Source organism: Gavia stellata, chromosome 17 (assembly GCF_030936135.1).
Source record: "Gavia stellata isolate bGavSte3 chromosome 17, bGavSte3.hap2, whole genome shotgun sequence".
Lineage (NCBI taxonomy): Eukaryota > Metazoa > Chordata > Aves > Gaviiformes > Gaviidae > Gavia > Gavia stellata.
Window position 1 is genome coordinate 12,764,564 of NC_082610.1, and position 14,069 is coordinate 12,778,632.

At 36.2% G+C, this 14,069-nt stretch overlaps 1 protein-coding gene across 1 annotated transcript in view; it reads left to right on the forward strand.

Moving 5' to 3' along the window:
* The window catches only part of SBF2 (SET binding factor 2), a 273,716-nt gene that overhangs the window by 154,003 nt on the left and 105,644 nt on the right, over positions 1 to 14,069 (forward strand). The window contains exons 8-15 of the mRNA XM_059825675.1: positions 699 to 807; positions 1,367 to 1,480; positions 2,296 to 2,373; positions 4,712 to 4,825; positions 5,352 to 5,480; positions 6,239 to 6,337; positions 11,042 to 11,246; positions 13,509 to 13,618. Coding sequence (XP_059681658.1) covers positions 699 to 807; positions 1,367 to 1,480; positions 2,296 to 2,373; positions 4,712 to 4,825; positions 5,352 to 5,480; positions 6,239 to 6,337; positions 11,042 to 11,246; positions 13,509 to 13,618 — 958 coding nt within the window. The remainder of the gene's footprint in view (positions 1 to 698; positions 808 to 1,366; positions 1,481 to 2,295; positions 2,374 to 4,711; positions 4,826 to 5,351; positions 5,481 to 6,238; positions 6,338 to 11,041; positions 11,247 to 13,508; positions 13,619 to 14,069) is intronic.

The following is a 14,069-nucleotide window of genomic DNA, read 5'->3' on the forward strand; positions in this document are numbered from 1 at the left end:
TGAATGTAAATTTTTAATAACTGTAAGTGTTGAAAGGCATTGATAGACACAGATTTTTCATGTTGCTCTGAAAACATTAAATTTTTTAAAATTGTCAGATCAAGTAAACAGTATCTGAAATACAGAATTCTGTACATTATGTTTAGTTGTCATTTCAATATCAAAGCAAAAGAGTTCATTTAAAGAGTTCTTATTAATGATATTTGACAAAAGGCTGATTTGTAGGTATCTGGCCAGAAACTAGCCATCTTTTTAAAATGGAAGTGTTATGCATAACTTTAATGTCCCTAGTTACCTAAAAGTTGTGGACAAATATAATGTCCATATAACACAAATGTTACATATATATAGTCTTTTCTTATTTTGCTTATTTGCAAATACTCTTGTTTACAATAAATTGTAGACCCTATAATGTAATAATTTCTAGAGTTTATGTGACATGTTCTTTTAACAGCATGGCACTTTGTAAAGCAGTATTTAAGAAATACTTTCATGTTTTGTATTTTTAAAATACAAGTATTTATAGTAAATTTAATACATCACAGGAAGGCGTGTGTCCTTTTTTTGTTGGGGTTTTTTGTGGTTTTTTTTTTTGGTTTTGGTTTGGGGTTTTTTTTGTTTTTTTTTAAGAAAAAAAGCTGTCCTGTGTGAAGGGATAGTCGGGAGCTTTCATTTTATTTCATTTATTCTTTTCACAGTTATCCCTATATTCCAATTCTTCCTGCACAGCTATTGGAAGTTCTCAGCTCACCAACACCTTTCATAATTGGCGTACATTCTGTCTTTCGTAATGACATTCATGAGCTTGTAAGTATGTCTACCCAGCATATTCATAGTCACAATGTCATTTGTGATGTTTAGTTGCAGAGATTTTTCCATGCTTCGGAGATGTTTATATGAACAGCACATATACTTTCAAAATATTACTGTAGAAGGCAAGGCAAGACAATCAGGAGGAGGAAAAAGAAAAAGCATCAATTCTTTTGTAAATACATTGAGACTATAAAGTAGGGGAGGGAAACAATTTGATTCTAGTGCAGGATGGGAAGGAATGGATGAGTTCCCAGCTTTGTCATTTATTTGTCATGAATTTGAACAATTCCCTTACAATTTTCAAATGTATCCTGAATTATTTTATTTTATCCTCACTTTTTAAGCACGTGCTTGGAGAAACTGAAGCAGTAAATTCAGTAATATGAAGTATTTGGAGTATTTCCTTTATCAAAAGCATTCTGTATGTTAAAGTTAATATTGTTTTAATTTGTTTATTTTAACTTACGTGCAGGTCATGAGTTTTGAACTGTTGTGTTTTTAAACTATGCTCACAGTATACACTACCGATAATATTTTTGTTTTTTCCTTACAGTTAGATGTAATCATAGCAGACCTGGATGGAGGCACAATTAAAATTCCTGAATGTATTCATCTTTCTCAGCTGCCAGAGCCACTGCTACATCAGACTCAAATGGCGCTTTCTCTAGTATGTTTTGATACAAACCGCATTTTCTATCCTCTCACCTATTGTTAAAGAATGAAAAATGAATTTCAGTATTAAATTGCTTTCAAACACACTGGAAATGTGAGATTTTAAAACTAAGATTCCTGCCAACATTCCTGTTTTTAGAAGAATTTATTATCTGAAGTTAGAGTTAGTATCATCAGTAATTTACTACTAAAATATTTTTTCACTATTCAAGAGGAAGTTAGTGATTTTTCCTTCCTAAAAATTATTTTTAGTAAGAGTTCAACCTCAGTGTTTGAGCAGCATTGTTACTATTCATTTTAGCTTCTTTTCTGTTTTCATAAATTCATTTCAACTGTACATTGTCTTGAACAAATGAATAACCAATTAGTCTCAAAGTTTATTTGTATGATGCCCCTATATCAATATTCAAGAATGATTATACATTAGGGAATCACCAAAAAAAGTAGTTCCTTTTGTCTTTTTACTCATAAGTTAGAAAACACCTTATTTGGAGGCTTCTGAACAAATCTTATCTTAAAGAGAAGAATTTTCTGTCTTTTAATATGTTTCAGAAGACTCAACTCTAAAATCCCTAGCTATATTGATTAGCTTCATTGACTGTAATAGGGGTTTTTGATAACTAGCTCACTTATAGAAACCTGAAGCTGAGAAATTAATCCCACCTTTATTTCCATACATTCTTCATAATTTAACTCTATTATTTGAGGTACTTGATATCAGTGAATATTAATTTGAGAAAGAAGAAACAAATTATTTGTCCTTTCCTCAGCAAAATGAGGGGAAAAAATTTTGTTTAAAAAATTTTCTAGGTTTTGCATCCTGATTTGGAAACAGCAGATTATGCATTCCCTCCCCCACGAACAGCTTTATCACACTTAAAAATGCTGGTAAGATTTCTGTGTTATGTCTGACTTTCTTAAGTAGAAGACTGTTGAAATTTTAGACTAACTTTCTTTCAAGAATTTCTACTTTGTGTTTTCTTTTCGATACCCATATCCTTTATAGTATTATTGGTGGAGCAAAGAAATGCCATTGAACTTGTTATTCTGCCCTCTAGTAGCATTCTAATGTTAGAAGTTTTTTATAAATGTGTTTGTATTAATATGGAAGCACCTTATTTTCTTTTAACATTGCTGTCTATTGAGTTAAATTTGTGCCTTCTTTGTTTTGTAGACCACTAAAGATGCAGAATTTTACACAAGTGGTCAGACTAGTCTTTTTGTATGTGTGTGTAAATATTAAAATTAAGTTCTTTTATAGACACCACCCCCCACCCCACCACACCCCCCACCCCCCCACCAAGAAAAAAAGGTTCAGAAACATTAAAAATGTCATTCAAGATCTAGATTTTTGAGTAAATATGAGTAAAGATAGAAGTGGTAGCTCTATCAACAGAACATAAGTCACTGGTTTTAAAACAATAATGATAATTACTATGCATTGTATGCTTGGACGTATTGGGAAAGAAGTTGTATGTTTTTTAGCATTGGATTTGGCTTTAATGAACCTTAACCGGAATGAAACAATATGGAATTGTCTATACTAAAAAAAGTCTGTAGAAAGTTTTCTACTAAAATCTAGTTAATTTAGACTAAAAGTAGTTGTGAAGTCATGATAACCTAACAACTTGGTAAAGCTGCTGGTTTTAGCTTTTCTAGAATTGAACATGAGTTGGTAGTCTAAACTAAAATCTAAAAGCCATTTCAATTTTAAGAACACACCTCAGGTTTTTTGTGTAGGTGCATTCAGAAACTTAAAACTATGAAGGTGGTACAATATATTTGTTGTTCTTATTTCTTGCTTTAAGATTGGTTTTTTTCGTTGCTGAAGACAGAAAGTGTCATCCAGATTTCATTTAAACTAATGGCAAAATTCAGCTAAGATCTCACTTTGAATGGTGAAGTTATAAATTAATGTAATCAAAATAAGAATTTTGTTAAATCTGAAAGATATAACCATGTTTTCAAATAGTCCAAAAAGTCAGGGTACAAATGTACCTGTTCAAATCCTAGAGCGCAGCCTGGACATAAAGAAAATGAGAATATTTCACAGTGAAGTGAGCCCATACAAAATTAAGTTAAATGTAGAATAATACCAAGCATGTTCCAGAGAAGAATAAACAAGACATCTAGAAAAATATTCCAATAGGAATTTAAAAAATCATTACAAGCTTTAACTTATTTAGGTTGTATTTGCTTGGTGATTAGCTGATCAGCTGTTTACCTGATTCGTTTATCTAATATTCTTTGCTGCTTGTAACTTTTAAAGTTAGAGTTTGATTTAGAAGTCCTTTGAGACACCATAAAACCTGAGGTCATAAAACAATTTTTAGGACCTCAGGTTATAGACGTGGCAGCATTCTGAGTAGGTACCTGAGCTAAGATAAAGTAACGTGGGTGGCACAGGATTTGACCAGTCTTTAGTTGCCTCTGGGCCAGCTGAAGATGTCACTGCCCCAAGTCTGGCCCAACTGTTTACATCATTTCCATTAACCCATAGATGTTTATGTAAGCACTCCCTTACTCATTTAAATAAAAATAAACCAGGGCTTTAAAGATCTACTATTTAAAACTTTTTAAACTAACTCTGGCTTATTTTGGCTGCAGTGGATTGGCAAGTGAAGACATGACTTGGAAGAGTCCTTAGAGAAGTAGCTGAGCAAACTTAGAGCAGTCTCCTCAGCTGGTAGAGCTGCAGGAGATGACTACGGTGATGCCTGTGATGCTCTGAGCCTGGTTCCCCCAGCAGCAGCAATGCCAGCTTAGGCTCCTGTGGTTCCCTGCTGCCCCTGCCCACTCTGGTGGCACTGCATGTGTAGTGCTGCTGAGCCACATTTACTTTGGGGAATAAATCCAGGCTAAAATACCCTCTTCCCTTTATTTAGCATCAGTTTTCTCATGGCAGTTCCTTCATGTGGTTCACCACATGACCATCCCAACAGTTACACTCGCATTGCTCAGAGTCTGTCGTGCAGGCATAGAAAAGAGCAGTAGGAGTAAAGGGGTGAATATGTACTAAATCTATCATTGCCATCTGAGGACAGGTCAGTGGAACTGTGGCCTCCTATAAGATAACTTCATACGTGTACAAGTATCTCTACTTCGTATGTTACTCTGCTGCATTGTTTGATGAATTTGTAGGTGTTTCTCAGATAGCTTTATACAAAGTGTGGAAAAGTTTATAATACAAAAATGTTTTGACAGCATATTCAATTACTGCCTGCAGGATAAAGAAGTGCGAGCAATCTTCCTTAGGCTATTTGCACAACTTTTCCAAGGATACCGGTCATGTCTTCAGCTGATCAGAATTCATGCTGAACCAGTAATTCATTTCCATAAGGTAAAAGAGAAGCAGTTATGCATATTTATTAATATTTGTTTGTGTCACGTTATTCCCACGAGCTTGCCTTTTGAACAAGTGTTAAAGTTTAAAAAAATTAAAAAATAATCTGCATGTGATAAGCATATGATTTTGACATAGTACTGTATCAGTGCATTTTAGTGGGACTGATTGCAGGGACAGTAATGAAATGTGAAACAAAGTTAACATTAAAATTTAATACAAAGAAACATTTGAGGAATCATTAAGGAATTTCAAAAACATGTGTATGTAATTAGAAAACAATATGTGAAAGTACTAGTTTTCTGTTACTGCCTGTGAGATTTATAAAACATGTGCATCAAACTTCCTGTTACATCACTCCTGAATTTAGGTATAAAAAGATACTAGGTAATTGAAAAGATTTAATTAGAAAGTACCACATATTACTAAAGCTGGTGAAAATGTTTAACTGCTAGTACATAAATAGTTGGTTGTGGTTTTGATCCTGATAAAATACATACTTTTTTTTCTGTCTTTGTTGCAGGCAGCCTTCTTGGGGCAGCGAGGCTTAATTGAGAATGACTTTCTAACCAAAGTTCTCAATGGAATGGCATTTGCTGGTTTTGTGTCAGAGAGGGGTCCTCCTTTCAGAGCCTGTGATCTTTTTGATGAGGTGAATACTGTTTCTGTATTCCCAACGAAATTAAAATATACCTATGATATTTCAGCATGTGAAAAACTATTGAAATGCTTCTGAATCCTCACTGTTTATGATATAAAGTTTATGCCAAACTTCTCAATTCTCATTTTCTACTAAGCATACATTTCTAGCTTGCATAAAATTATGCCCTGCTCATATGTATGAAGTTAAACAGTTGTATAAATCATGGTAATGCTGTTCCTATTGTCAGGTTTGGAACTTCATAATGCATCACATGTGCTAGTACAGAATTATTTTGAGTAATTTAATTGTATTCTTAGGAACACTGAAAAAGTAATTGAGAAATACTAAATTAAATACATACCCAACAATATAAACTGGGACAAACATTTTTTCTTTTAAAAAATATTGCCATATTTTTACTGCGCTGGCTTTTATTTGAATGTAGAGTACAAATAGAGTTTGGTATTAATTCTGCATAGTCATAGTATATATGAGAAATATGGATTGTGGTATTAGAAATGTTAAAGGAATGTTTTAGGTATGGAGGACTTCCTGTGTTAGGTAGGACTATAAAATCTGGTAACAGAAGCTCTATAAGAAAGTGAAAATGTCTCATGTTCCAGAGCAACGTGACATTGCACATTTTTCAGTGTTCAGTTTTCTTTGCTCAGTTTCAATTTAAGATTAAAATTTCATGACTTCAACTAAAAATAAATTCTTTCATATTTAATTATCAACTTTATTATCTTTTTTTTTTTGTTTTAAAGTTGGTAGCCTTTGAAGTTGAAAGAATTAAAGCAGAGGAAGGTAATCCACCAAAAATGATAAAACATGTTAGAGAACTTGCAGAACAGCTCTTCAAAAATGTAAGTTTACTTTTCCTGCTGCACTTTAAGAGTTGAGATAGTAACATTGAAAATTCTGATTTCTGAGATTGATCCAGCATCTGAAAATGGAAATGACTGCTTGTGGTAGTCATCATCTGCATTGTGACGGAAGACTTTGGAACTTTAAATGTCACCAATTTTGTACATGTGAAGGAAGTTCAATACAGTAATACTGATTTATTAATGCTAATATTGATTTACATATAGCTACTGCTACTTAGCATTCTATTTTCTTAGTGTGTATTCACGTAATGTGTATAAACTGTTATTTTATCTGCTGCAACCCGTCCATGCCAAATACATCTCTTTTCTTGCCTCTCAACACTTTTCCATATGAAAACTGTACATCCATTTTGGCATAACGTATACTTCCAGCAAATCTTGCCTGCTGTGCAACCCAGTCCCCGTGGTTTTGTGCTCAGCAAGCACTATTTCATTTATTACAGCCTGTTTCATGGACTCTTTAGGTTTTGTATAATACCATTTCCAGTTTCATTCTTGCCTTCCTATCATGCCTTTAAGTTAAAAGGTTCTTTTCTAAAATCTCTTACCATTCCATTAGCTGGTGGTTTTGTTTGTTGTTTATTTCTTTTTTTTTTTCCTTTGGCATCAGCTAATCTCCCTCCCCCTTAGCCTTTTTGAACCTCATACAGCTGGCCTCAGCCCATCGATCCAGCCTGTCCAGATCACTCTGTAGAGCCTTCCTAACCTCAAGCAGATCCTGCCCATCTTGGTGTCATCTGCAAACTTACTGAGGGTGCACTTAATCAATCCCCTCATCCAGATCATTGATAAGGATATTAAACAGAACTGGCCCCAATACTGAGCCCTGGGGAACACCACTTGTGACTGGCCACCAACTGGATTTAACTCCATTCACCACCAGTCTTTGGGCCCGGCCATCCAGCCAGTTTTTTACCCAGCAAAGAGTGTACCTGTCCAAGCCATGAGCAGCCAGTTTCTCCAGGAGAATGCTGTGCAAAATGGTCTCTAGGTAGACAACATCCACAGCCTTTCCCTCATCCACTAAGTGGGTCACCTTGTCATAGAAGGAGATCAGGTTGGTCAAGCAGGACCTGCCCTTCATAAGCCCATGCTGACTGGGCCTGATCACCTGGTTGTTCTGTATGTGCTGCGTGATGGCACTAAAGATGATCTGCTCCATAACCTTCCCCAGCACTGAGGTAAGGCTGACATGCTTGTAGTTCCCTGGATCCTCCTTCTGGCCCTTCTTGTAGATGGGCGTCACGTTTGCTAACTTCCAGTCAACTGCGACCTCCCCAGTTAGCCAGGACTGCTGGTAGATGATGGAAAGTGTCCTGGTGAGCACTTCTGCCAGCTCCCTCAGTACCCTTGGGTGGATCCCATCCGGCCCCACAGACTTGCAGGTGTCTAAGTGATGTAGCAGGTCACTAACCATTTCCCCCGGGATTGTGGGGGCTTCATTCTGCTCCGCGTCCCTGTCTTCCAGCTCGGGGGGCTGGGTACCCCGAGAACAACTGGTCTTACTGTTAAAGACTGAGGCAAAGAAGACATGAAGTACCTCAGCCTTTTCCTCATCCTTTGTCACTATGTTCGGTGTCGTGTCGTCCCCCCCCCAATCCAATAAAGGATGGAGATTCTCCTTCACCCTTCTTTTGTTGCTAATGTATTTATAGAAGCATTTTTATTGTCCTTTCTGGCAGTAGCCAGATTAAGTTCTGGTTGGGCTTTGGCCCTTCTAGTTTTCTCCCTGCATAACCTCACACCACCCTTGTAGTCCTCCTGAGTGGCCTGCCCCTTCTTCCAAAGGTCGTGAAATCTCCTTTTTATCCTGAGGTCCAGCCAAAGCTCTCTGTTTGGCCAGGCCAGTCGTCTTCCCCACTGGCTCGTATTTCTGCACCTGGGGGTGGCCTGCTCTTGTGCCTTTAAGATTTCCTTCTTGAAAAATGTCCGGCCTTCCTGGACTCCTTTGTCCTTCAGGACTGCTTCCCAAGGGACTCTGTCAACCAGGCTCCTAAAGAGGCCAAAGTCTGCCCTCCAGGAGTCCAAGGTGGCAATTCTGCTAACCTCCCCTCCTTCTCTGAGAACTGAAAACTATCACTTCGTGATCGCTATTCCCAAGATGGCCTCCCACCATCACATCACATCAGTATTATGATACTAAATTACTCCAAAGGAGATGGTGAGTTGAACATTTGTATTTGTTTTCTAGTGGATATAGATCCTTTTGAGAAGGAAAGAGCTTATAAAGCATAAATGAATGTGCATATGTGCAACTTTTCACTTACATTATTTCTTAAAATCAGTTTCAAAACTAATTCTTTTTAGTCTTTTCTTATGATGAGATTTATTTATACCATTGTGATTGACCTGCTACTTCACTACCACTAAGTCAATGACTTAATGTATTTAAAAGTCAGATTCTTAGTAGTTATGCATACAGCTATCTTTGAATAAAGAGCTGTGATGAGTAACATTGCTTCTATAACTTATGCGTAGAGCTGCCTGGTTTTAAATTCACTGCATGATGTATTTTGGCATCTTGTTCCACAGTTTAAATAGTCATCATATTGTAGCTGTGACAGTCTAGATACATATGAGAAACAAGGTTTGTTAGGGAGAGATAATGTTTTTATTAGTGTAGCTGGTACAAGTGGAAAATGTAGACAAGTTTTTGGCATGTACTGCTTCAGTAGTTGAAGACAATAGACCTACATTCCTAATAGCATATATAGCTGAGATTAGGTTTGTGATGGCTAAGATTAAAGTAACTCTTTCTGTATCTTTCCTCTGGATCTCTCTTCTCCATGAAATGGAATGTGGAATAGTTATTCTCCCTTTCTGGCTTTTTCTGTTACATGTCATCTTTTACCCCTGCTGAGATTGTGTTCCCTTTCCCTACCTTGCTTCTTCTGGCATCTGCTGCTCTCATCCCCCTAGCTAGATTTTTTGTTTGTTTCATTAAACTTTCCTCTGCAGAGAATTTGTATGGCTAAGTAGCTGGTTTATTTTGACTGCTATTTCTCAAGTTGATGCATTTGATCTCCTTGTTGCCTTTTTCTCCCATAAACGAAAGTACCAAGCTAGCTCCTGTTTACAAGTTTTATTGCAAGCTAGTTGTGTTTGTACAACAGAAATGTGATTGATTGAGTAGCACTCTTTGGCGGTGGTACGTAGCCAGTAATAAGTAACAGCATAGAGTCAAATTGGATAACAGTAATTTCAGACATTATTAATGATAAACCCTGGTATACGAAAATATCCTGTTTTGTTTGATTGATCATTACACTCCTCAAGATGTGAGATGTGTTCCTGTGAATGGTGGTAGAATTCTCGTTGAACGTGTAGATGTCAGCTGTGTTTTAGAAAATGTAGATCTCAGCTGTATTTTGGAAAGGGTACAATCTGAAGCCAGGAAAAAACCCCAAAATTAAAAGAAATGGTGAATTTTCATATCTTGCTCTCTTTGGGATATCTTTCTGGAAAGTGCGTTTTAAACAAGCTGAAATCAATGTGGAGGCAGTTGAGTGAAACTTAGTGGTTTGTGATGCACATGGTCTTTCTGATTGCTGAACGCCAGAGGCAGAAGATGCATGTTCCTCATAGGAACACATATGGCACTGATACTGCATCTGGTATTGACAAAAGCCAACAGAGCCTACCTACATAGAACAAGTCTTCAAATATCCCACCTACAGTCACATCTCTGTTGTATGGTACAGGGCATATTTTGGTAATGTCTTCAGTATTGCATGATAGTGTCGAGATCAAGACAAATATAGTAATTACATAGTAGCAGATGCAGCAATTATTTTGGTAAAACAAATAAGTCAGTGTTCTGCAATGTGAAACTGATTTTTAATTTTTTTTAATTCTGAAGACCTCTGCAAGAAAATCCAAAATCAAGGATAAAAGCTTTCTTTGGGGCTGCTTATTACATTTTCTTTAAAAGAAAAAAAAAAGGCCATAAAAGAGTGAGCGAAGAATTGTGTAGGCAAACATTCTGATAGTTTTGCAACAATAGACATCTTTTCTATCCTTTGAGAACATCCTCAAATCTGATATGACAACTTCTTTTACTTTCCTTGTAGTTTAGGCTCATCATTTACTCTCTTTGATGACCTATACTAACTTTTTTCATATTTTTTTTTAGTGCAAACAGTGAGCTGTGTGACATATTTTTATGGGACATACAGAAGATAGAAAATTGGTCCCTAATGAGGGATGGCCATAGTTTGATACAACATGGTACAAAAATGAATTTTCACTTCGTAGTCTTGATCAAAATGAGAATGTTTCTCAGTACGCGGTGAAAATATTGTATGTTTTAATATTCTTCAACCCTCTCTCTGATGAAGAGGTTGATTGTCAAACTAATTTTTATTCAAGTCCTAAATATTCATTAAGCTGCATAAAATCAACCTAAGTTAAGCAGTGATTTTCTTTTGCTCTCTTTCTTTTTGGATTTTGCATGTTGACAGAAATAATTTTATAAAAGCATTTAACGAAGTTGGAAGTATGACAGATAATGAATCAAGGGTGACATGAATATGAAACATGGTGTTAGTCAGCTGCATTAGATACTTGGCTGCTTAATCTTTCAGGGTATGACAGATACACAAAACAGCAATAAAATTGGATGAGACAGATGGTAACACTACGTAACACATTTGTGTATAACCTTTTGCTTCTGACATGCAGGAGAATCCCAATCCCCACATAGCATTCCAGAAAGTGCCGCGGCCCACGGAGGGCTCCCACTTGCGGGTTCACATCCTCCCTTTCCCCCGGATCAATGAGTGCCGGGTACAGGAGCTCCTCCAGGAAGGCCTCGCAAGGAGTCAGGGTGCCCCCCCTGCCACCCGGGGGGACAAGAAGTGCGTCGTTCCAGCAGGTCCCCCTGTTGGTATGTTTACTTGTTCCCCAGCTTACCTATTTGTCATCCTATCTCATGAGTTGAATACATAATTAGCATGGCTGCAGTGCATTGCTCCCAATTTCATGCTATTACAGTATTTTCAGCAATTGTAGTAAACTTTAGTGCATAGACTTGCCGTTTGCCTTTACAATTTTAAAAACCCTTTTGCCTTCACTAAGAAGTCAAATATCCAGAGTGTGAGTGGCGTAATTACTAACAAGAAAAAAGGATTTGATCTGAGTTAGATTGAACTATGTCTACTCACCTAGGTGTGATGAATATCACCGTAGGTTACTTGTAGGACTGGCTGAACCAAGCTTTGAACTGTTAGGGTTTCTCCTTTGACACTAGTGGAAGAAATGTAAATCACTGGAGGAAGGCAAGAAACCAACGTAGTGTCTGTGTCAAAATAAATATACCTATATTTAAGTATGAAGAACAGATGTAGACATTGTAGGCCAGTCAATTTCATTTTAAAGCCAGAAAAATTCTATTAGTCGTAGTCATATTCATCAATGTGAATGATGGCGTAAACAAGTATGTTTAGTAAACTTGCAGGACACGTGAAGCTTGCAAAACTTTTTAAGGATGGGATTAGAATTCAAATCAATCTTGAAAAAATAGAGATCTAGTCTCTAGCCTCTGTTGAATTTTGTTCTTCTCTACTGTTTTTCTTCAAATAAGGTATGGCACTTGCATAGGCACGATCAGCTGACTAGGCAACAGTTCTTCAGAAATTAATTTGGGGATTATAATGATCATAAGGCAAACATGACCCAACTATATCAAGCTGTTGCAAAAAAGACAAACATCTTAGTAGGATGTATAAACAGGAGTGCAGTCAGTGAACCCCATGGAGAAATCCTTTCGTTGTACTCAGTAAGACCTCAGCTGGACTGTTTGTATCCATTTTTGGACACTGGAATACTGTCTCCATTTTTGGTTCTGTTGGAGGGAGTCCAGAAGAAAGCAAGAATGACCAGTGGTCTGGAGAATGTGACCTACAGGGAAAGATGGAGTTGATTAGACTGAAAAACAGAAGACTGAGAGAACACATAATAGCAGTCTTCAATTACATAAGAGGCTGTTAAAAAAAGAAAGGGAATAATCTGTAGTGATAAGAAATAATGGGTTTAATTGCAGCACAAAAGTAGAGTTATTTGTCAGAAAAAACTTGGTAAAATGAGGATTGTGAGGCAGTTGAATGTATTTCTTGTGAAGCCATGGAGTCTCTGTTATCACAGAACTTTGGGAACATATTAGACAAACATGAGAAATAACATAAATACAGTTGATAGTGTCTAGGGACAGCAGGATGAACTAGATGGTCCCTTGAGGCCCCTTCCAGGCCTGTTTCTCTTTGGCTTTATGTAAGAAGATAAACTCTATTCACCTGCCTTTGCTCTTGACTATATCATTGAATCTTTTACTTACAGAAAATTTGAAGAGTATGTGCTTGTGTTCTTTCTTTAAAAGGCTAGATGCAAGAGAAAGTTTTCTTTCTTAATAAGTTAATTTTTATGTCAAAGGTTTTTGGTTTTTTTTTTCAAGGAACAGCTTTCACACTCATACTCCTTGCTGTCCTGTGTGTCAAAATCCTTGGATATTAGGAGCTCATTATTATCTATAAAAAGGCTATATTCTGCATTTAAATTCTGTTTACTTGATAATAGAGAGAAAAAGAGAACGTTAGTTTTTCCTTTCTAAATTTTCTTGAAAATTCAGAGTGAAACACCATATTAAGAAAATAATCTTTAGATCTCAGCAAATTGGAATCTAGGTAAGAGAACAGGTTTGTCAGGTTTATTCCATGTCACAGAATTCTTGGCAAGGCCAATGAATTCTTTAGGGAAAAACAATTATCTACTGCTACAAAATATGCAAGGCTACGTAGTTCACTGCAGAACACACACACACACAGGTTATAATTAATTTGTATTTATTTTTATATTTCATTAGTATGTTGGAGGTTGGAGTCTCTTTGTGCCTGTATGAGACAAAAAGTAGTAAAGAGAATTAGCTGCTCTAGTTAACATTCAGAGCACTCACTTCTTTGGATAGTATAGGAAAACCAAAGATTTAGGATCTTATGTTCCCACCTGTATATGCCTACTTATGGTATTTGCTTAACAGAACAAAATGGAGGGCATATTAAATTTTTTATTGTTTTTTAAAAAGAACTTTATGGTGTTCTGTGTGCCTCTTGCAGAAGACATTTCACAGATGTATATTCTTCTTTTTCTTTGTTAGTTTCCATAATGGAAAAAGGAAGCACAGTTTTCAACAGTGCACAAAGGCTGGAAGTTGTTAGAAACTGCATCTCGTTCATTTTTGAAAACAAATTTTTGGAGACTGAAAAGGTAATAAAATGAAATTTTAACTTTCCCAAATAAGCCTCCATTCTGTTAACGAGCAAATGGAGACTGACCTTGTCACAAAGTACATTTTGAAGTCTTGTTTCAAATACTAATGATTATTTTAACTATTTGAATAAATGAAGTAAGCAATAAAACTAATCATCTAAAAGAAATACTGTGTGTAATGTGAAGCTAATGGGTTTGAAAAACCTGTTTGTAACACTATGTGGGTGTGTTGATGCTCTTTTTTTTGCCATTGTAAATAGTGTTGTCCACATGATTCTTTTAAAAAAGGCGTATATATTGGTCTAGCAGTATTGATTAGGAGGAATGTAAACAAAAAGCATACATAGATGGTTCAGTGTTTGTCAACCAATGCTCTTTTGAAATTTTCAGTACAGTAAATTTTGCTGGTTTTAAAAATCAATAATTTGATAGAACTCAGAGATGAATG